The sequence below is a fragment of the Equus przewalskii genome, chromosome 20 (assembly GCF_037783145.1).
Source record: "Equus przewalskii isolate Varuska chromosome 20, EquPr2, whole genome shotgun sequence".
NCBI classification, from domain to species: domain Eukaryota; kingdom Metazoa; phylum Chordata; class Mammalia; order Perissodactyla; family Equidae; genus Equus; species Equus przewalskii.
Genome location: NC_091850.1, coordinates 3,382,053 through 3,406,476, shown reverse-complemented (window position 1 = coordinate 3,406,476; position 24,424 = coordinate 3,382,053). Strand labels below are relative to the sequence as shown.

The 24,424-nt window shown below is 50.6% G+C and overlaps 1 protein-coding gene across 2 annotated transcripts in view; it reads right to left on the bottom strand.

Annotated features, from left to right (window-relative positions):
• The window catches only part of UPF1 (UPF1 RNA helicase and ATPase), a 35,758-nt gene extending 16,582 nt beyond the window's left edge, over positions 1 to 19,176 (bottom strand). For both annotated transcript variants that reach the window (XM_070586680.1, XM_070586681.1), the window contains exons 1-5: positions 16,509 to 19,176; positions 5,189 to 5,331; positions 3,589 to 3,678; positions 1,110 to 1,277; positions 542 to 722 (exon numbers count right to left, since the gene is read on the bottom strand). In XM_070586680.1, coding sequence (XP_070442781.1) covers positions 542 to 722; positions 1,110 to 1,277; positions 3,589 to 3,678; positions 5,189 to 5,331; positions 16,509 to 16,730 — 804 coding nt within the window. In that variant the 5' untranslated portion in view covers positions 16,731 to 19,176. The remainder of the gene's footprint in view (positions 1 to 541; positions 723 to 1,109; positions 1,278 to 3,588; positions 3,679 to 5,188; positions 5,332 to 16,508) is intronic.
• Between the last annotated feature and the right edge of the window lie 5,248 nt (positions 19,177 to 24,424).

Genomic DNA, 24,424 nt, shown 5'->3' with positions numbered 1-24,424 from the left:
CTCTGAAGGGCTTCCATGGAGAACTGTGTCTGCTGGACAGGGTGGGAAACCCACTACGTGAGCCGGGAGCACCTCTCCCCTTCACTCACGGGGCTGCTCTGGGCCCCAAGTCTCCCACCTTTGAGACCCTGAGCCCTTTCCCACTGAGCACTCATCCCCAACCTAGTGTGGCCTTGGCTCACACACATGACAGGCCTGAGGAGGTTCTAAAGTGCCCTCACAGTCCTGTCTGGCTCCTCAGGCCCAGACTCCTTCTGATGTGTCCACCCACAGCTGCCCAAGGCCAGTTCCTGCCCTCCTCCTTCCCACCACCCACCCTCGCCCTCAGCAAGAGAATAATTCCAACGACTAGAGCTTTCCTTTCCCAAAGGCCTGGTGGGAGGCGTCCGCGGCACCCATGCTCCTGGCAAGGGGCCACTCCAGGTAGAGGCTGAGTGTCCCCCAGCATCTCGTGTTTCTGAAGACACTCCGCTCCACTCCTCTCCCTGCCGTGAGCCAGAAACCGGGGCTGTGTGGATTTGCATTCTCAGCAGGCCCTCACCTTCCAGAGCTCCTCCAGCTTGTTGATCTGCTGGGCAGTGATCTGCCGAGCCCGCAGCTGCTCCTGCTCAGAAGGGATCTTGACCAGCCAAGACAGGAAGCAGCGGTCCTGGATCAGGGGCTGCCACTGCGAGCTGTCCCAGTTGATGTCCTTAAGGCTGCTTTGGCTGGCACAGGGCTGCCTGCAGATGCCCCAAGGGTGGGGAGAGACCAGGTGAGCATGACCTCTGACCCCCAAGGCTTAACCCTTCACCCCAAGTGTTGTCCCTACATTTTATTGTCATATTACCTTTAAGTTCTTAGTAATAAACTGCATCTCCCCACACTTGGGCTCTGAACTCTTAATTAAAACTCAGAACAGATTTTGTATTTACAGAATTGTTTCTATGATTTAACCAGCACACACCCCAAAAGAGTCACTGGACACTCCTAGCTCTCTAATAGGCCCCAATCCCCTGATGTCCTCACACCTCGCCAGGCGGCAGGAACCATTTTCAAGCATTTTAAAGCTCCACCGGGTCAGCAGCCGGGCTGAGAGGTGGTCCCCGGGAACTTGGTCCCGGCCTCACCTGCACAGCAGCACCACCACGGAGTCGGCCTTGGCGGGGATGAAGCCAAGGAGGAAGACGTTGCGGCAGCCACAGTTGTAACACTCCAGGACTGTCTCCCCCAGCGGCCCATCCTTGTGCAGAGTCACCTCTTTGCACTTTGCCCTCACGAGGTGATTTACAATGTGGCTGAAATCAGGAAATGATAAATAGTTAACACCCCAAGTTTGGCTTTTCACCACTTTCAATTTTCGAGCCCCGTTAAAAGTTCCGGTACCGTTCACGGTCCATTAGCAGGGGCGGTCACACCTCATCCATCTGGCATCCCTGGGGGTCCCCTCCGCCCCTGAACTGGCTCCCCACCGAGTGCAAAAATCAATCTGACTAGAACCATTTATAAGGAAAACTTTCCTAACACGTTTCACATAGTTTCTGATTCTTTTTTTTTTTCAGTTGCTGCTTTCTTAAATCCAACGAATCAGACCTAAAGGAATTAGTCACTGGGGCTGAGACTGCTATCTCGGAGGCCCCTTCCACTGCTCCTCTCTGCTCTTCAGGCTTCTCTGCCACCTCTTTCATAGTCACTTCTTGTGGCGCCTGTGCCTGCTTCCAGGAGCAGCGGCCCCTCCTACTTTGCTGCAGGTCAGGAAACCTGATAACCAAACGTATTAGAAACCTGAAGACAGTGAAAAATACCAAGAAGGGGGCTCAGGGCTACTCTCCAGAAGCAGAAGGCTGGCTCCAAACTGCGTGAAACCCCCGCTGCCTCAGCTCTCTGCTTGAGGCTGAGTGGCCAGGACACTGCCACCCTTACTGTTTCCGGGACACAGCTCACCTAAACCAGGGCCTTGCTGAGCCCCCTGGTGGCTGAGCTCCGCCCAATGCCCCCCAACACTGCGCCGCATGGGTCTCAGCTAACAAGGCTCCCCGCTGCGTGCCCTGCGATCTGGATCTGCAGCCTGGCTGCACGCTTGTCAGGCCTGAGCGCACCCACTGGGCCTCCAGCCCGCCTTGCTGCTGTCCACTCTCCACCTCAGGACACCCTTTCTGCCGCAAGCTTTGGCTCAGACCCTCTCTGGCCCCACAAAGCCCTTCCAATTCTCTAACCAACCGTCACTGTTCTTGGTACCCCTTAAGTCCCCTACTCGTCATCTGCAGCCACCACCCTGGGCTTTTTCTCCGAATCAGCGATTTCCTCTTGTCTTTTCTGCACCCACCTCACCCTAGTACACTGGAAGCTCCCTGAAGGCCAGGGGCTGCCCACATCTTCATAAGCTGGCCTCACACAGCCACACAGGGCTGGTTGACCGAGCCTGTTTTCTCTTAGAGGCCCTTCGCTCACTTCCCTGATCTTGGCTCTGGTGACCGGAAGCTGGGGTTGCCAGCTAAGACAAGGTTTATTTAATTGCTTTTCCTGAAGAAGAGGAACTAATGTAAACACAGTAACACTTAAATTACCCAGAACATTCTGAAAATGGGACACAAGTCTCTTTTGGTCATGCTGAAGACGTTTTTCCTTTGAAGTCTTTTAAAAACATCAGCCCCCTTTCTTGTCTTGCTCAAAATCCCACAATTCTCATCGCCAACTCCAAGATAACACGAGATCTGACCACTCTGCAACCTCAGGCGGCATGAGACGGTGGGGCCCAGCCCTCGGCTGCTGAAGGCAGAGGAAGGGCAGGGGCTCTACGCACCTACACCTGCCATTGGACTTTTGTCACTTTCTCTCTCCAAAACACGAACCTCAGAAGAAGATGCTTCCTTCTTGCTGGCAACATGGAGCCCCGTTCCACTAAGACGCCGTTCTACTTCTCTGTGACAGTGGAGTGAGTCGTCATACAACACGGGAGCCCCAGAGCAGCTGCCAGGACAAACCCTAGCTCGAGGTGGGGGCCGAGGAGTCCCACCACGTGAGCTAGACAAAGAGACTGTCCCCTGGAATCCAAGCACCAGCACAACTCGGGGTTCACCCCAAACACAAAACAAGGGACCCAGTCACAGCTGCTGCTGATCAACAGCAGGAAGGGAAGCCTAGGGCTGACGGTCAAGTGAACTTAATTTAATCCGATGATTCAGGATCTGGCCCGTATTAGCCTCAGGACTGCTCCAATAAGCTGAGGCCAGAGGGAGCCTTCTCAGGAAGCGGCTCCCATGGATGCCCATTACTGTCTTGGGAACATCCTCCCCAGGCACCCAGTAATGAAGATGAACGGGCGTGCCAGGAGTTCATCTTGCAGAAAAATATAAATAAAAACTGGGAAAGAGAATTAAGCCAACCATACTTGCATAATAAAAAGAACCACAGAGAATAAATCAAGGGTAAATACATTAAGGCATTCACACACCACCATCTGTTTCAAGTTAAACCAGTCACAGAGGAGGGAAAAACCAGGTTTGTTAGCATGATTTTATATTGCGCTTCGCTTCAACATTTCCATAATTTACACACAAATCTGAGCACAGCACTGATTAAAGACACATGCGCGGTTTGGTTATCTACCTGCCAGAAGTATTTCCACGTCCATTACAGAACCACTTCTTGCTGGTATTACAGTAAACCACGCAAGCAGGATCGTGTATTCCACAGTAACTAGAAAAGTCAAAGCATCAACAGTTAAAGCTGGAAGATTGCTCTCTGGTTTTAATTTGGCAGGATGTAAAATTCTTTCCTCTTACAACATTTTTAAGTTTTTCATTAAACACACACTCAACCCAACAATCTCACTAACAAAATCCAATCAGTTCACTGCAGAGGCTTCCTGACCCTGCGAACGCAGGGAGGGGTGGAGGGTGATGTGGAGGCTCTTGTGAGATGCCCCAGGCTGCAGCAAAGACTCGGGTGGTGGAAGTGAGAGCCATGCAATGTGCCAGGCGAGCCTGACAACAGAGGCCTAACACCGCCAAGGCAATCCAGTCTCTCCCCTGGGTCTTCAGTTTTAGGAACTGTAACTTATAAGCAGGGGAATCAGCACCCCTAGGTGTGGGCACAGGAAGGGAAGCTGTGGCGACGCTGCGCTCCACGCTCCAGCAGAGGGCGCCGTGCTCCCGGGACGGCCCAACTCAGACCCAGCAGTGGACAGTCCGGGGTGCAGACTGAGCTCAGCTCGCAAGCACCTCTGGAGACACCACCCCCAGCCTCCTTTTTCTGAAAATCGACACATCAAAAACAAAAACATTGGCTCTCCACTGAGTTCCACATATGTATGAAGCCAAGACTCAGTCTCAAACCAGAACCTTCCCCTCCCCCCAATACCACAGGGACTCGCCCCACCCACTCCATGGGGATAGCAGGGAGGCGAGGGGTCTGCAGACTTGAACCACCTGCAGCTCCACCAGGACCACTTCATGGGCAACCGTGCATGTAACAGGAACACCGATGCCTCACTAACACTCCATGAAAACATTAGTGCATTAAAGTGAACAAAGAGCCGGCGTAAAGTACAAAGTCTGCCCGCAGAGCAGGGCAGGGAGCGGTGCTGTCCCGTGGCGGGGCAGGCCTCAGAGGGCAGTGCGCCCTGAGCAAGATCATTTCACCCCTTTTGGTCTCAATTTCTCATATGCGTGTAACAAAAAAGCAAGAATAAATGCAGACATGAGGGATGGGTCCTGCTCTGGATGAGAACCCCAAATTTGGTTAACACACAGGTCTACCCACTGACGATTTACTTCCAATTTTTCAGGAACCTTGAACCTATCAGGGAGGCAGCTATTTTACAGAATCCCAGAGAAATCTCTTTGTAGGAGAAATCTTAGCTGCTCTGTTGACCCTATAACCCAAAGGCTCACCAGACATGATGACTCCTTTTATTGAGTGGGGCAAGCACCAGGGAACCACCCCAGGGCCTGAGGAAGGCAGAGAGGGGAATCTTTTCCCCTCCCACTAGGAGAATTAGGAGTGTCAGAGGGTGCTGATCCCACCCTCCTGTCCAGTAACAGGGACTCAGGTGTGTACCTGGGCCTGAGCAACCTCCTTATTCCCAAGGACAGTGCTACCAAGTGTCACAGTCCACCGTCTTAGATGGGCCTCTGCAAAGCCAGCAAACTTACGCAGACCACGGCTGCTTTGGGAGGTGAGTCCCCACCCCACCACAGGCGCTCACCTGCAGGCATGTACGGGGAGATCCTTTGTGTAATACGTATCTTCTTCATCTTCTTCGAAGTTCAACTCGGCCAACAACTGGCTAGTCTTGGCAACGCTGTCATCCACAGCCCCATTCTGCAGGATGCCCTCGGGTCCACCAACCTACAGCAGAACGGCAGCGTCACTGGCACCATGCAAGGCAGCAGCTCCCAGGCCTCAGCCCGAGCACACGACTCCTCCCCAAAGGGGCAGCCACAGTGAGCCTCCCACGAAGTGTGGGCCTGCTCTCCACTTTGAGGCCGTACAGCTTCTGATTTGACTCTCCACTCTCTCCTCTTCCCTATCAAATCTACCTGGCCAAAAACAGGGCACTGGTGGCCTAAGCCCTCCACCCTGCCTCCTGCACATCCAGGCCCAACCCCGTCTGGCCACTGAGCCACGACCACAACCAGGATGCTGAGGAAAACACTTCGCCCCCACGACTGAGGGCCACAAGGAGCAAGAGGACGTTTTACATACCAGTTACGGTCCCCGCTGGGGACAGGTGCACCATGTCAGATCAGCGGGCCTAGAACCCCACCACAGTGAACAGCCCTCCCACAGCCTAAGCACCAGAAGCAAAGGTTACAACTCCTGGCAGTGTGGGAGAGCATCCTGTCGTTAGTCAGCAGACCTCCTCCTCTCTGGAAGGAAGGCCCCCCACTTTTTTTGGTGAGGAAGATTGCCCCTGAGCTAACATCTGTTGCCAAGCCTCCTCTTTTCACTTGAGGAAGACTGTCGAAGGCAGCCGTTCTTAATTATGAATTAGAAATTCAATGTTAGGACAATCCATCACCTTACTAAATTTATTACCTTTTATATGTTACGACCACAACATACAAACAGGCAACTGTAGGTAACTCAGCCATGAATTTCACAGGCACGCCTGCTGAGCTCACACATCCACTCGGAGGCACACAGACCCAGCCTGCCTGAGGGGGACAGGTACTCCTTTTTTTTAAAAATTTTATTTATCTTTTTTTTGAGGAAGATTAGCCCTGAGCTAACTGCTGCCAATCCTCCTTTTTGCTGAGGAAGACTGGCCCTGAGCTAACATCCATGCCCCCCTTCCTCTACTTTATATGTGGGACGCCTACCACAGCATGGCGTGCCAAGTAGTGCCACGTCTGCACCCGGGATATGAACCGGTGAACCCCAGGCCACCAAGAAGTGAAACGTGAGAACTTAACCGCTGCACCCCTGGGCCAGCCCTGGGACAGGCACTCCTAATGCTGCCCCAGGATACCTCAGATGGCTGTCAACAGTCCCTGCCATCTCCCCCGACAGGCCACAGCCCACAGGAGGCTGGGCCAGGCAGCAGGAGCTTCGAGGGGGGATGAAGGACGGGTGGGGTGATGGGAGCCCCATGGCAGTTGCCAGGTTTCTCTGAGCTGTAAGACGGGATCAGACACCAGACGGCTCCCTCCCAGAGACCCTGCCACCCAGGGATAAGGGACCAAAACCCAGACCCACCCCGACCCACACCATGCGGGGCCCACTCAGGCCACCACAGCCTGAGCCAGCGGTGCCCACAGGGGCCTTCCCTGCCCACTGCTCCAGCTGCATCACCAGTACAAGCCTATGGACAGCAGTTCTCACAAGGGGGGCATTCTGGAAATTGCAAAGGCACATTTCAGTTGTCAGGAAGTCGGGGTCCTGTCACAGGAATACCTGTGTCTGTAATGGTCTCAACCCAGATGAGAACCTCATTTCAGTGCCTGCCACCAATGTACTTTTTTCATGAAGGCAGCAACTTGGTTAACTGCAGGAAGACTGTGGACTTTGAAGAAAAAATGTTCCTCAAAAGAGGAAAATCAAAATCAAACTTTTGGATTTTTAACACAGAAGATAGTGCTATAGCACCCCCATAAGCACCTCTTCGTGAATCCCTGACCCGTTTTTAAAAGTTGAGGTAGAATACTACAACAAATTTACCATCCTCACCATTTGTAAGTGTACAGCTCAGGGGCAGTAAGGACATTCACATTGTTGTGCAACCACCACCACCGTCCATCTCTAGAACTTTTTCATCTTTCCAAAGTGAAATTGTCCCTATCAAACACCAACTCCCCATCCCCTCCCCCAGCACCCACCATTCTGCTTCCTGTCTCTATGAATGTGCAAACTCTAGGGATCGCATATAAATGGAATCATACACTACCTGTCTTTTTGTGACTGGCTTACTTCACTGAGCATAACGTGCTCGTGGTTCATCCATGCTGGAGCATGTGTTCAAATTTCCTTCCTTTCTAAGACTGAATACTATGCCGTTGTATGGATGGACCGCACCATGTTTATCCACCCATTTGTCAACTGCTTCTAACACTTGGGCTGCTTCCACCTTTTGGGTGCTGTGAACAAGGCTGCCGTGAACATGGCGTACAAATCTCTCTTCAACGCCCTGCTTCCAAAACTTTGGCGTTTGTAGCCAGAAGTGGAGTTGCTGTATTATACAGTCATTCTATGTTTAACTGTTTGAGGAACTGCCAGACTGCCTCCCACAGCGGCTGCCTCATTTGACACTCCCGCCAGCAGTGCACGGGGTTCCAATGTCTCCACATCCTTGCCAACATCTGTTACAATTCTTCTGGGTTTTTTTTCAAAACAGCCATCCTAATGGATGTGAGGTAGTATCTCATTATGATTTTGATTCGCATTTCCCTGATGGCTAATGATGCTGAACATCTTTCACGTGCTTCTTGGCCATGTGTATATCTTCTCTGGAAAAATAAATGTCTATTCAAGTCCCTTGTCCATTTTTAATCAGGTTGTTAAATTTTTTGTTGTGGAACTGCTTTGTTTGAGATTTTGATAGCTGGTTATCACTTCAAAAAGTCACTTCTCCATTTGGCAACACTCCTCCTGACACATACAATAGCAATGCTGGGGTGAGGCTGCCCACAGGAGACAGCACTGCCGACTCACGACATCTCGGTGTGACTGCGCCTAGGCACACACGTGATGCTTTTCTGAAAGCGTGTGGTCAGGATACGGCACATGAATTTCACCTCGTGGGAGGAAGGCAGGCATCAATATCCCACTACAGGAGAGGGCTAAGAAGGTGCTCCAGCTCAGGATCAGCCTGCAGGCCACCCTCTTGGGCTCAGAACATATTTACGTTTTTAAAAGGTTAGATTAAAAACTAACAATATATTCAATTCTGCTTCTTGTTCACAAAGCCTAGAATATTTACTAGCTAGCCCTTTAAGAAAATGTTTGCCAACTCCTAGTCTAGAAGAACTCCTAAAATGTCTTATCAGGTTGCATAAACTTTTACATACAAAGAAACATCCTTGATGATATTTGAATCTTTACTTTGCTGAAACATCAAAATTAGTATGCCAAGTAATACAGGCAACTGCACACACCAGGTGCCCTATCCTACTCACTCCTGCCTCATCTTGGCCTCAGCTCCCATACTTCACCTCCCCTCCAGCAGAGGGCATATGGGGAATGTGTAAGGCTCTGAACAGCCTGACCAGCCACGTGGCGACCCTCTCAGCACCACCTTAGCCCTTCAGGCTTTATAAAGGGCAGGAGAGGCAAATTCACTCAAGGAACTCCAGGGAGACAATACAATGCAGATACAGGGTCAGGTGAACTGTACCCCACTCCCACTAAAGCCAAGGAGGCTGGAGAGAGGAGACCGGATTCCCTGAGGTCCAGTGGGCCCTCCAGCCACCTAGCTAGGGAGCTCACTATATCCTCCATTACCTATGCCCGCCCACACACACTCAAGACACACACGCATGCTCGGCCCCACTCCTGCCCAGCTGTGACCTGGCCCTGACACAAATGGACTTCTATAGCTGGGCTGTTAGCTTCTCCCTCTACCCTCTGGAAAGTTTTAAGATAAACATTAGCTTCAAAAATACATTTGACCTTAAAACTATAATTAAACGACTTAAAACAAAGTACTAGAAAGTGCCTGGCACAGGATTGAGGTCCTTCAAGGTTATCAACCCCTCAAATCCAGCCAGGACTCCTGGGTCCTGCTGAGCTCAAGAGCGGCAGGGTGTCACTGGGGACACAGTTCCCTCTCCACCTCCGCTCTGGACACACTGTCTGAAGTCCATCTACGAGCTGCTGAGCTGATCGAGGCCTGCAGGGGTTTCTGCCTAGAGACAGTTTCGTAAGACCCACAACAGAACTCAGCTGGCACATTAGAGCAGCAGGAAGAGAGGTCACTCAGTCCCACAGAGAAAAGCACAGAAACTCAAAAATTACCCCTGAATGTGCTGATAAGAACTTTTAGACCACAGATTTTTACTCCAAACCTTGTAAGCATTGTACCACTCAGCATGAAATGACCTTCTGTCCTTCAGTCTCTGAGACTACTGGTGCCCTGGAGCCTTTGCACTCACTGTCCTTTGGCCTCTGCACAGCTGGCTCCCGGTCCTTCAGGTCTTGGTCCACACGGCACTTCCCAAGGAGGCTTGCCCTGACCCATGTGAGAGGCCCCGGGACCTGCTCCCCTGCTCTGACCACAGCACCTAGAACTGAGCCCACACCCGGGGAGGCCCTCATAGTGTTGGTGGAATAAATGCATCTTCTCATCCAAAACAAAGGCTGAGATATAAAGTGACTCATCATTTATCCTTTTATCCCAAGGTTCAAATAAAAAGACAGGAGTGGGAAATGCCTTTCCCTCAGGGTAGCTCCCTGGTCCTGAGGCAGAGAGGAGCTACAGCCTCTGAGTCCCTCCTTAGGAAAAGGCTAACAGAAGGGTCGGGCCTCCTCCAACTTTCGAAAAAGTTTCAAAACCAGAAGCAGAATGAACAACCCACACCCCGTCACCTGAATCCACCAGCCACTGACATTTCGCCAAGCTTACTCTCTCCCTGCCAGTCTGCAAACACAAGCATACATGCGCACACACTTTCATTTTCCCGATCCATTTCAGTCAGAGGCCCCAGGACAAGAGCTTTCTCCACATAACCACAATACAAGTACCCTGCTCAGGAATAACAATGATATAATACTGCTATTTAATATGCAGAGGCACACTTCCCCAATGTCCTAATAATGTCTTTTATAGTTTTTTAAATCCCAGATCCAGTTAATGATTGCAAATTGTAACGTCTCTTTAGCCTCCTTTAATCTATTAGTTTGAACTTCATGAAATTGCTGAGATTTGACCATTCTTGACCTAAGAAGGCGGCGACTTCACATGGCACCAGGCAACAAAGCAATCCCCAGGTTCTGCTTTCTACCGTCATTCTAGATAGAAAGCCCTCCTCCCCTCCCTTTTTCAGTGGACCCTTGTCCCTGGCCCTGGTCAGTGTGTCCAAATCCATCCCCGCAGTTCATTTCAATGCTCGGAGTATCCCCAGCTCTCCTTGGGCTGCCCCAACTGTCCAGCCCCAGGATCAACCACTCTCAAAAAAGCCCACAGACTGAGACAGAATCCACTTCACACCTGCAGGGAGGAGCCAGGGTGCGACAAGGGGGTCAGTCTAGAAGGCGGGACACCTCAGAGGACAATGAGCTGGACTGGACCCCGGCTCAGTGGCATGAAAAAAAGAAGAGGGATAAGCTGCCCTGGACAGCAGGACTAGGAGACACGATGATCACATTAACACTGGACCTCATTGGGGTCTGGACCAAGCAAAGAAATTTTCTGACAAGTGAAGAAACTGTGTAGAAAAGGAAGCCCCACGTATCAGATCATCCCAAAACTACTGTTGGTGCTATTTGTCTGCAACAGCAGTGTGGCTAAAAGAAAGAACCCTTTTTGTGTTTCTAGAAATGCACACTAAATGCTGTAACTCAAAAGGGTCAAGTATCCCCAATCCACATGGCTCAATTTCACAAGTAAGGGTGAAATGGCAGGTGAGATTGGCTTTAAAGTACTTCAGTGAAGGAGAAGAAAGAAAGAGGAGAGGAAAATCTTCACAGCTGTCGCATCCAGGAGACATCTACATAGGCAGGGTTTGCTTGCTCTGCTTATACGTTGGAGAATTGATAGTAAATGTTTTTACACAATACAGGTGGACAAGGCAGCCGCCTGGAATCTGTGCTAGCTCTGTGGAGCCACACACTCGAAATGAGTGACAGAAGACAAGCACAGCTCTGACCAAACGCCTTCCGCCTCGGGATGAGGAGAGCCACCTCTCCAGGCTCACTGTCCTCCCTGGCAACTGCCACCCTCAGTTGTGACAAAGGGCTATCCACAAAGCTCAGCAGGCAGACTAAATCAACAGTACGTCTAGAAGCCCTCTTGGCCAACAGTCTGCAGGGATCCCAAGAAGTCCAACTCACAAGCTGCTACTGAACCAACACAAATAAAAAGGCACAAGGACCCTCTGCCAGCCATGCGATCCCAGGATCCAGCAGTGCCCTGGTACTCTGGTAGCACAGGTACGTGTACACACACACAAAAGGGTACACATCTGATCACAGTGCCCTCTGTCTGAGCTCCCCTTCTGGCCTTGGCCACACTTGGCCAGGTCTCCCTGCTGCCTAAGCGCCCTTCCTCTGACATGCGGTCACAGCACCCCTCAGCAGCTTCTCAAGGCTCCAAGATACAGCCCGAGCCCCCTGGCACGGCACACGGGCCCTTGGCGACACCCACTGTCCCTCCACACCAAGCCCCAATATCCCCACGTTACAGGTGTTGATGACTACAAAGATTAGCAGGAGGAAAACTGGAGGAGGAAAGGAAAGAAGAGGCAGAGTGAAAGAGAAATCGAAGACAGCTAGCGACTGTCATGATGGCTGCAGAGCTCGGTAAATTTAAAAACACTGACTTGCACACTTAAAAACAAGAGGACTCCATGGTATATGATCAGACCTCAATAAAGCGATCAGAAAGGCATCTCTTTTTTTTGATTGTGGGAATGGATTGAGAGAGAACTTTGCCTTTTAATTAATACCGGTATTAGTGTTAACTTTTCCCCCAATCATGCTGGATCTGGGTAAAGAGATTACCTGGGGTTCAGAGAGTCAGAAGTCATTTTGCTTATTCACCACTAACTGACACATGAGCCCTCCTCCTTTCTCCTAATCACTGGGAGAGTCCTAACCATCTGGAACCAAACCCGGGAAATCCAATACAGGGCAAGTGCTGGGGGAACACTTGCCAGAGGTCCGGCAGGTGTGCGGCACCTTAGCTCCAATCTTCTCAAGGTGCACTTACATCACAGCTGTACTAACCGAGCGTTCACAAAACCAGATGGAAAAAGGCTCGCTCACATTTTAAACTCACCACTTTCAGGGACTGTGGGACTGTGTGGAACTCACTACTCCTCCTCCTCCTCCTCACAAGCTAAGTAAGGGTCAGTAAGCAGATGATCTGTCTACCTGACGGTCAAGGATATGTCAGGACAGCCTTCCGTGAATTCTGAAAGCAGCAAGGACTATGCTTCTGAAGACTGGATAGCAACTCTTTATCCAAGAATCTCATCACTCGAAGAGGAAAGAGAGGCCCAAGTCTGTGTCTTCACGAGTACAACAGAAGACGAACCTTTGTTTATCCGTCCACCTGGCGATGGTCCCTGGGTTGTTTCCCGTCTGGGGCTCTGTGAATGAAGCTGCTGTAACGCTTGGCGCAGCCTCACATGTGGACCACCTTTGCTCCTCTGCTGGGCCACAGGGGTCTGGGTGAACCGTCCCACCAGCAAGGTAGGAGCATTCAAGAGGTATTTCCAGCCTTTTTAAAAAGTCTGAGCCACTCCAATGGGCAGGTAGTGGTATATCCAGGTGGTTTTTACTTTTAACAGTTTCACTGGGGTATACCTGACATACAATAAACGGCGTATGTTTCAAGTGTATAATTTTATAAAGTGACATACGTCAATGTACATACACACCCGCGAAACCATCACCGCAATCAAGATAATGAGCACATCCATCACCCTGAGGCGTCTCGTGCCCTCTGTCAGCCCTCCCTCATTCCCTCCCCTCCCCCAACCAGTGAGTTATTACTATAGGTTAGTAGCACTTCCTAGAGTTTTATATGAATGGAATCATAGAGTATGTGCTCTTTTTTTGTCAGAGTTCTTCTTTCATTCAGTACAGTTATCTTGAGATGCATCCGCCTTGCTGCATGTATCAAGTTTGTTCCCTTTTTTGGGTAGTGTTCCCAACTCTTAAATTTTCATCATAATTCCCGTGGTTGGAGGAAACACAACAGTAGCACAAGTTAAGAGGAAATATTCCAACTGGGCAGACCAGGCTTGTAACACCAGCTATTATGCAAAGGACTTTTGAAATTCCCTTCCCTTCCTTTGAGGAGTGAAGGAAGGGCCCAGGAAAGGGTCAGATACCCAAAAGAAAACTGTCGCTTTATCTTAAGGACACTTGGCAGGACTGTGCCAATGCTTTTCATTTCAACGGCTTTGATAAATATCAGTTTCATTATGTAAGCAACAAAACGAGTGTTATTCGACCCAACTCAGAGCTCAGCAGGGGTCACCCCTGGCTGCCATTCTCCCACCCCTGCCGTGACGCCTTCTGCCTCTAAACAAACTTTCAGGTAAAACTGTGCAAAACTGGCAGTGAGGACTGACAGCAAAAGTGGCTGCATACTGGAAAAGAGTCTGGCAGCTCCAGAGAGGGTTATGCAGAGCTACTACACAACCCAGCAATTTCCACTGAAGACATACACCCGCAAAGAAACTTGTACACCAATGTCACAGCAGCACTACTCACAACAGTTCAAAGTGGAAACAACCCAAACGTCCACCAACACACAGGTGGATAAACACAATGTGGTCTGTCCATACTGTGGACTATTACTCAGCCATAAAAAAGAATGGAATAGATACACACTACGACACGGACGAACCTTGAAAACACACTCAGTGAAAGAAGCCAGACACAAAAGACTACATATTGTTATGATTCCACTGATACGAAAGGTCCAGAGTAGGTAAATCCAGAGACAGAAAGACAGCGGTTGCCTGCGGTTGGAGAAGGGAGGACTGAAGGCTAAGGGTTGCAGGGTTTCTTTTTAGGGTGATGAAAATGCCCTAAAATTGATTGTGCTGGTGGTTGCACAACTCTGAATGTACTAAAAGCCACTGAATTGTACACTTTAAATGAGCGAATCGTATGGTGTGTGAATTCTATCTCAATAAAGCTGTGAGGCAAAAGGGACCACACAACACTTGACAATTCACAGCCACTCATCCAATGAGATGAAAGGAAAAGGCATTCAGAATGGGAGTTTTTTTGAGTCTTTCTGGAAGCCCCATCGTATAGTTGGTTACACAGCCAACTCCTGAGGACAAATAAGGAAAATCCTCCCCAATGCTGCAGGCAGCCAATGCCACCAACTGGCACAGAAGATAATTAACTTTCTTCCACTTTATGATTCTATTCAGACCTTCCTACCCCCAAATTCAGGGAGTCCTCTTGTGACACAAAGGATATCACTCTCCTTTCCCCAAAACAAATCAAAAGTTAGGCTACAAATGGGTGGCACGTCAGGGTTCATTAAAAGGAAGGAAGACAAACCCTTTTGATGTCATCAGAACTCAAGTGAGCTCAACTGCCGGGTTTATCTACGGTAGAGTATTTTAATGCTATTATTCTGTATAGTGCTCAGGTGCAGGAAAATAAATTGATTACTTCAACCGAAAGAGAAGGACACACCCCTCAGTTAATCAAAAACAGATGGCAAGGAACGAAACTGGAACTCAGAGCTGCCCCAGGTTTGCTGTTTTATACGGGCTGCAGTTAAAAAGATTTGCAATAAAACAATTACCTTTCACAACCCTGAGCTGCCACAGAGCATGGCACACTGCTCAACCAAGAGATCTTTATCCTCAGCCTTCCGGGTACGCTGGACACAAGCTACAGACAGCACTATCTGGTCCATTCACACACGAGTCCAAATTGCATAAATGTTTAAAAACAGACAAAAATATAGCTGCCACCCTCATTTCACAGCTGTGGAAAGAAAGGTCTACAAAGTATGAAACTACAGGTGTTATCATCAGCGTCCAGCGGCTCATTCATTTCTCCACGCAAACTCTCCCCTCCGCTGCCTCCCTCCACCATATGTAAACAAAACTGAGAAACATACATACTTGCACACCTGTTCCCCCGATGCCCCACCCATCAGGCTTCTATTTTTAAGGAGTCTTGGGTTAGAATGAGTCAAGTGTTTTCTGCTTTTATTAACAGCTAAAAGAAAGCCCAAGTGGGTGGTCTACCCACAGGAGTGACTCAACCAACGAGAATGCAAGCCCCCTCCCCCAGGACAGGATCTGAGCTCACTCCTGCTGAGGATGGGTGGCTCCCCCAGCCCTGGCAGTGGGTCCTCACACCAAGGGACACCTGTGACAAGGTGAGCATGCAGCTCCTGCCTGGTTGAAAATTCAGGAAAATAAACCTGAGGGAGATGCTGGGCACAGGGAACTCTGGTAAACGGAATCTGAGATCCAGAGGATGACAGCGACATTCCCTGGGACCCCAGCCAGCCCCCTCTCTCACCCTGGGGCAGGGACCCAGGTCCAGGAAACGTACACCTGATACTTCTCATAACCAAACCCCAATTTAAAATACCTAAGTAGCCTTCGCTAAATGTTCATGGCATTAGAAACAAAAGTTTCCGACGTGGCGGGCCCATTTATGTAAAACTCACTATCACTGCCTTTGGAGGAACAAACTCAAACCCAACTTTTCCAAGGCAGGGCTGTGGAGTTACGTAACAAGTCGGTCTCAGCAACAGGCAGTGTAAGGAAAAAACAAAACAACCTGCCTCTGAATAATCTTAACAGCCAGCGAGCGTGGGGCTCTCGGCTGGAGGCAGAAATTCCCTTCCCGTCCCAGGAGGCTCGACCGTCCCCTCGCCGGCGTCCCCGCGCCCGGGGAAGTTTGGAACCGCGGCGCAGCGGGCATGAATGAGGGGTGCCCCGATGGCTGCGATCACAGGTGGGTGGCGGGGCAGGGCGGCCGGACCGGCCAGAGCGGGCACCGGCGTAGAGCGCCGGGAGCTACCTTGAGCAGGGCACGGACCCAGCTGGAGGGGCACTCGGGGGCAGCTCACCCCCGACCCGGCCGGAGTCGGAGCCAGGGCAGCTCACCCTGGACAGGCCCGGAAGAAAAGTCGGGGCCGGTCACCTAAGACCCGGCCTGAGCCAGACCCTGAGCAGATGAGCCGGACGCAGCCAGAGCGGGACGCGGACCAGGAACCGGGGCAGGTTCCTCCGGACACGTCCTGAGCGAGAGACCCCAAACCGGGTTCCTCCGGACCCGACTCGAGCGCGGGAACGGGGCAGGCTGGGCCGGCAGCTCCCCGGCCGCCGAGGCGAGGCCCGCCTGGGCTTCCGGCGCCGCCATGTGCCGCTCACCTGCGCGTCGAGCTGTCCGGCCGCGGCGCCCGCGCCCACGCCGACCGGGCCCCCCGCGCCGCCGCCGCCGGGGCCGCCGGGGGGTGTCTGCGTCTGGCTGGGGAGGGTGAAGTCGGTGAACTCGAACTCGGAGCCCTGCGTGTCAGCGCCGAGCAGCTCGGCCTCCTCGGTGTCCAGAAAGGTGAGCGTCTGCGAGCTCGGCCCGTACGCCTCCACGCTCATGGTGCCGCCGCGCAGGGCCCTCAGGCCGGCTCCGCGCCGCACTCGAGCCCGCCGCCGCGCTGAGGCCTAGGCCGCAGGCCTCGGACCGCCGCCGCCGCCGCCGCGCCCGCGCCCCTGGACCGGACCGAAACGCCCGCCGCGGCGCGACCCGGGCCGAGAGCCACGCGCGCTGAGCCGCCGCCGCCGCCGCCGAGCCCCTCAGCCGCCTCTCCTCGCAGAGCCGCCCGCCGCTCGCAGCCCCCGGCAGGAACCGCCGCCGCCGCCGCCGCCGTGCGCGTGCGCGAGCCCGACGCCAGCGCAGGCGCGCGCGCTCCTCGCGGACGCCTCCAACCGCGCCCGGACGCCGGGAGTCCAGCGAGCAGACGAAGGGCGCAGTGCGCACGCGCGGGAGGCGGGGCTTCCAACCGCCGTCGCGGCGGCCGCACGAGGACGTGGCCCCGCCCTAACCGCTGTCCCGTGGCGCCCAGGTAGCGGGCGGTGCGGACGTGGTGACTTCTGCCGTAGGGACGGCGGCGATAATGCCTCGGCTTAATTGAACGCTAACAGAATGCCTTACGTAGGTGGTCTTGGACCACCCAGTTGGGGAGGCTTGGCGGGACCGGCGCGCCCTCATCTCTCGGAGAAGCTCCCTGGGCCTCAGTTTCCCCATCTGTAAAATGGGGGTGCCTGACGCATAGTATAGGCTCACTGTGCGTTGACTGAACAAACGAATGGGGACAGTCCTCAGCAGGAAGCCTGGCGCTCGCAAATGGTTGTTGCTGCTGCTTCCGACAATGATACTATTATTCAAGAGGCGGTATATGAGGAAGTGATTGGGAGCAGTAGCTCTGGGGTGATATCCAGACCTGGCCACCTACTAGCTGTGTGACTTTGTACAAGTGAATTAACCTCTGTGAGCCTAGGGTTTTCTCTTCTAGGAAAGAAGAATAATAACCATCAAGATGGGATGAAGAATAAATGCACTACTATTCACTCCCCTAATTATTAAGTATTCATAAAGGAAAGTTCCACGTGGACAGCGGTTGGCTTTGTCCATCACACGCTCTTCCCCATGGTAAGAATGCCCACACACAGTGGGTGCTCAGTAAAAGATTGTCCAAGTTCAGCTACTGCTTTATGAGCCTTAATCTGCTAACTTCAAGCCTCAGCTTCCTTTTTTGTAAAGTGTCTTGGAGAGCCCTCCACTTCCCCTTCTGTCCCAGGATTCTGGGGCTCTCTGAATACTTGAAGTCAGCTCACAGGGCTCCTGGTGAGCACAGCTGCACTAATAGTTCCTGATCCTGTATGGTTCCTCGTTTTCCAATATTCCTGTCACGGTATGATAAGAGGTTCCTTTTTCCTTCTTCACATTTTTTCTGGTCTCCTACTGTGCACTAAAATGTGAGAATATAGAAAATGAATAATTAGGTGCCCTTCTCCAGGAAGACACAGTTGAAGAAAGAATCCCAACAAGCCAATGGATAGTTTTGATAAAAAACAAAGCCCTCAGGGACAGCTCTGTGGCCAAGTGGTTAAGTTCGCCCGCTCCGCTGCGGTGGCCCAGGGTTCGGATCCTGGGCGCAGACATGGCACCGCTCGTCAGACCACGTTGAGGCAGCGTCCCACATCCCACAACTAGAAGGACCTGCAACTAAGATATACAACTATGTACCGGGGGGATTTGAAGAGAGAAAGCAGAAAAAAAAAAAAAGAAGATTGGCAACAGTTGTTAGCTCAGGTGCCAATCTTTAAAAAATAAATAAATAAATAAAACAAAAAACAAACAAAGCCCTCTTTGGGAAATATCCAATTTAATTGGTAGAAGCATATAAGACCAATCTGGTAACAGTTTTAAATGCATGCCCCTCTGCACCTTTGATCTCCCAATTCCACTTCTAAGTGGAATTTCCTACATACACTCAACATTTGCAAAATGACATTTTGGATGGTACACTAAAACATATCTGTTTAATACGGAAGAGGTCGGTAATGGAAGAAGGGAAAAAAAAGATATAGACATATAGAAAACAAATAGCTTCATGGCAGAAATAAGTCCTTATCAGTAATTACATTAAATGTAAATGGATTAAACTCTTGACTTAAAAGGTGGTTTTTGTCAGGTGAATTTTTTTAAAAACAGGATTTAACTATATGCTGTCTACAAGAGACTTACTTTAGACTCAAAGACACAAATAGTTTGAAAATAAATGGATTGGGGCCAGCCTGGTGGTATAGCGGTTAAGTGTGCACGTTCCGCTTCTTGGTGGCCCACGGTTTGCTGGTTCAGATCCCAGGTGCGGACATGGCACCTCTTGGCAAGCCACGCTGTGGTAGGTGTCCCACGTATAAAGTAGAGGAAGATGGGCATGGATGTTAGCTCAGGGCCAGTCTTCCTCAGCAAAAAGAGGAGGATTGGCAGCAGATGTTAGCTCAGGGCTACTCTTCCTCAAAAATAAATAAATGGATAGAAAAAGATATTACATGCAAACAGTAAGCAAAAGAGAGCTGGATTGGCCTTTTTTTTTTTTTAAAGATTGACACCTGAGCTAACATCTGTTGCCAGTGTTTTTTTTCTTCTTCTTCTTCTTCTCCCCAAAGCCCCCCAGTACATAGTTGTATATTTTAGTTATGGGTCCTTCTAGTTGTGGCGTGTGGGACGCCACCTCAGCATGGCCTGATGAGCGGTGTCATGTCTGCACCCAGGATCCGAACCGGCAAAACCCTGGGCCACCGAGGTAGAGCGCGAGAACTTAACCACTCGGCCACAGGGCCAGCCCTGGCCGTATTAATATCAGATAAAATAGATGTTAAGGCTAAAATTGTTACTTGAGACAAAAAAGCATTATATAATGATAAAAGTTTTAATCTCTCATGAAGGTATAACAGTTATAAACATAGACCCACCTAACAACAAGCCCCAAAATACATGAAGCAAAATGTGATACAATTGAAAGGAGAAATAAAGAGTTCAGCAGTAACTATGGCTTGCTACAGAGCAGTGGAGTCAGAGGCTTAGGGAGCTTGGAATGTCACAGTGGACTTATCGGTCAAGACTCACCCTCAGAGGGTCTGGAGGACACAGCTTTCACCATGACTGTGAGAAGTAAATCTGGGAGGGCGCCCCCCCACCCGCCCCGGCATCTCTGAAGAGCGCTGTGATCACTCTTCTCTGTAGGCCAGAATTGATAGTGCTAACTGCTGCCACCGAATTGGGAAACCTAAATGCGACGAGAGTAATTGGATCCTGGGGTGGCAGGGGCCAAGTGGTGGCGCTCAAACACTGAAGGCAAGGGAGGTGTCGTTGCCACAACGGACAGCAGAGTGTGAGCCGCAACCAGGACAGCCTCACTCGCGGAGACCTGTGGTGTTGACCAGGCGGTCGTGCTGTTCCTAGAAGTGAGGCAGGTGGGAACCTCCTAAACTCTTACTGGATCTGCATAAGCAGAAAAGTTCTAGGTCAAGTGAACAAAAGTCTAACTTGAGTCATAAAAACAGAGTCACAGCCCTCTCAACCAATTCCCAGACTTGAGCTGGTTCACAGACCTAGAAGCCTTTGAGTGAAGGGGAGGCTGAGTCCCCGTGAGGAAGGACCCCGGTGCACGACCGAAATGTCATACTGTACATCTTTCCCCCAGCCTTTCCCCTTGGGACCTACAGCCCTTTACCAGGGTGACTATCGTTAGGGAAGGGAAAATAGAGCTTTCAGGGACTAATGGACACTGGCTCGGAAATGACGCTAACTCTGGGAGACCCAAAATGTCACTGTGGTCCACCAGTCAGAGTAGGGCCTTATAGAAGTCAGACGACAATGGAGTTCCATCTCACAATGGCTCCAGTGGGTCCCTGAACCCATCCTGTGGCTATTTCCCCAGTTCTGGAATGAACAATTGGAATAGGTACACCTAGCAGTGGGCAGAATCCTCACATTGGTTCCCCGACTGTGGAGTGAAGGCTCTGATGCTGGGAAAGGCCAAGTGAAAGCCGCTGGAACTGCCTCTACCTAAGACAACGGTAAACCAAAAGCAATGCTGCGTTCTTGGGATTCCACAGATGAGTGCTCCCATCAAGGACTTGCAAGATGCAGGGGTGGCGATTCCTACCACATCCCCATCCAACTCCCCTATTTGGCCTGTGCAGAGGACAGATGGGTCTTTGAGAATGAGAGTGGATTATCATAAACTTAACCAGGTGGTAACTCCAGCTGCAGCTGCTCTGCCAAACGTGGTTTCATTGCCGGGCAAATTAACACATCCCCTGGTACCTGGTATGCAGCTACTGAGCCGGCAAATGCCTTTTTTGCCATCCTTGTCCATAAGGCCCACCAGAGGCAGACGGCCTTCAGTTGGCAAGGCCGACGACACATGCTCACTGTCCTGCCTCAGGGGTGTGTCAACTCTCCAGCCTACGTCATGATTTAGTCTGCAGGGGTCCTGATCACCTTTCCCCTTTACAAGATAATCATATTAGTCCATGATGCTGATGGCATTACGCTCATTGGACCTAGTGAGCAAGAAGCAGCAACCACTCGAGACTTATTGGCAAGACATGTGCATGTCAGAGGGTGGGAAATAAATCCAGCTAAAATTCCGAGGCCTTCTACCTCAGGGAAGTTTCTGTGGGTCCAGTGGTGTGGGCCGTGTCAGGATGTCCCTGAGGTGAAGGATAAATTGTCGTATTTGGCCCTTCTTACAACCAAAAAAGAGGCACAATGCCTAGTGGGACTCTGTGAATTCTGGAGGCAACATGTTCCTCATTCTGGCCCATTTAATGAGTGACCCAAAAAACTGCTAGTTTCAAGTAGGGTCCAGAACAAGAGAAGGCCCTGCAACAGTCCCAGCTGCCATGCAAGCTGCTCTGCCGCTTGGGCCGTGTGACCCAGCGCGTTCAATGGTGCCCGAAGCACCCATGGCAGGTAGAGAAGCTGACGGAGCCTTTGGCAGGCTCCTAGAGGAGACTCGCAGCACAGGCCTTTAGGATTGGGGAGCAAGGCCCTGCCGTCCTCTGTGGGTAATGACTGTCCTTTTGGGAAACAGCTTTAGGCCTACTCCTGGGCTTTAGCAGAGACTGAACACAGAACCACGGGCCAGCACGTTACCACATGGTCTGAACTGCCCGTCGTAAGCCGGGTATTGTCTAACCCATCAAGCCATAACATTGGGCATGCAGAGCCACACTCCATCATCAAATGGAAGCGTATACACAAGATGGGCCCAAGCAGGCCCTGAAGGCACAAGTAAGTTACGTGAAGAAGTGGCCCAAATGTCCATGGTCCCCACTCCTGCTACGCTGCCTTCTCTCTCCCAGCTTGACCTCGCGCAGAGTTCCCTATGATCAGTTGACAGAGGAAGAGAAATCTTGGGCCTGGATTACAGATGGTTCCACAGGACATGCAGGCACCACTTGGAAGTGGACAGCTGGAGCACTACAGCCCCCTTCTGGGACATCCCTGCAGGACAATGGTGAACAGAAACACTCCTAGTAGGCAGAGCTTTGGGCGGTGCACCTGGCTGTTCATTTTGCTCGGAAGGAGAAATGGCCAGACATGGGATTATGTATTGATTCATAGGCTGTGGTCAATGGTTTGATTGGATGGTCAGGAAACTGGAGAGAACATGATTGGAAAATTGGCAACAAGGAAGTCTGGGGAAGAGGTATATGGATAGACCTTTCTGAATGGGGGAAGGACGTAAAGATGTTTGTGTGCCATGTGAATGCTCAATAAAGGGGGACCTCAGCAGAGGAGGATTTTAATTACCAAGTCGATGGAATGACCTGTTCTCTGGATATCAGTCAGCCCCTTTTCCCAGTCACCTCTGCCATCACCCACTTGACTCATGAACCACGTGGCCATGGTGGCAGGAATGGAGGTTATGCATGGGCAACATGGACTTCTACTCACCAAGGTCAGTCTGGCTGTGGTCACTGATGACTGTCCAATCAGCCAGCAGCAGAGACCAACACTGAGCCCCCAACATAACATCCTTCTCTGGGGAGATCAGCCTCATAGCAGGTTGATGACTTTGGACTGCTTCCGTCATGGGAGGGGCAGCTTTTTGTTCTTACTGGAATGGATCCTGACTCTGGATGCGTAATTGCCTTCCCTGCTTGCAGTGCTTCTGCCAAAACTACCATCCATGGACTACATAATGCCTTATCCACCCACGTGTATTCCTCATTCCACAGCACTGCTTCTCCGGGAAGCTGCATGTGCTCTGAATCAGTGTCCAATAGCTGGTGCTGTTTCTCCCATAGCCGGGATTCACAGATCCAGGAATCAGGGGTGGAAATGGGAGTGGCACCACTCTTGTATTTGCTAGTGACCCACTAGCAAAAGTTCTGCTTCCTATGCCCATGACCTTATGCTCTGCTGGCCTAGAAGTATTCACTTCAGAGGAAGGAATGCTTAGACCAGGAGAAACAACAACAATTCCATTGAACCACAAGTTAAGATGGCTGTCCGGACACTTTGGGTTCTTCATGCCTCTGAGTCAACAGGCAAAGAAGGGAGTTACTGGAGAAAGGGTTAGTGCCTTTTCAGTTGTATCCTGTTAGGCAAAATTCTGACCTGGTTAGTGTCTTTATTTGGAGATTAAGTGTGATTTAAAGAGATGTGTATGATTGCCAAGTTGACAAGAGGTGGTCTGGTCATGGATAATTTTGTGTGTCAACTTTACTAGGCCATGGTACCCAGACATTTGGTCAAACATTATTCTAGATGCCTCTGTGAAGGTATTTTTAAAATGAAGTTAACATTTAATCAGCAGACTTTGAGTAAAGGAGATTAGCCTCTATAATGAGGGTGGGCCTCATCCGATCAGTTGAAGGCCTTAAGAGAAAAAGACTGACCTCCTCAAGAAAGAAGGAATTTTTCCAGCAGGCTGCCTTTGCACTCAAAGTGCAACCTTCTCTGGGTCTCTAGCCTGGTGGCCTACCCTGCAGTTTTTGAATTTGCCAACCTTCCATATTTCTATAATCATGTAAGCCAATTCTTTGAAATAAATTTCCTCTCTCTCCCTCTCTTTCTCCTGTTGGTTCTGTTTCTCTGAAGAATCTTGACCATTCAATATGGAAAAATAGTCTCCTCAACAAATGGTGCGAAGACAATCAGATATCCTCAGGCAAAAAAAAAAAAAGAATTTGGACCCCTACCTCACACCATATACAAAAATTAACTCAAAATGGACTGGTAAGCTAAATTAAGAGCTAAAACCATAACACTCTTAGAAGAAAATATGGGGGCTAATCTGTATGACCTTGGGTTAGGCAATGGTTTCTTAGATACGACATCAAAAGCACAAGCAACCAGGGGCTGGCCCTGGGGCCGAGTGGTTAAGTTCACGTGCTCTTTTTCAGTGGCCCAGAGTTTCACTAGTTTGGATCCTGGGTGCAGACCTAGCACCGCTCATCAAGCCATGTTGAGGTGGCGTCCCACATAGCAAAACCAGAAGGACCCACAACTAGAACATACTACTATGCACTGGGGGGCTTTGGGGAGAAGAAGAAAAAAAAAGATTGGCAACAGATGTTAGCTCAGGGCCAATCTTTAAAAACAAACAGACAAAAAACACAAGCAACCAAAGAAAAAATAGACACATTGGACTTGATCAAAATTTATAACTTCTGTCTATCAAAGGACACTGTCAAGAAAGTGAAGACAGCCCGCAGAAAGGAAGAAAATATTTGCAAACTGTCTATCTGTTAAGTGACTGCTATCC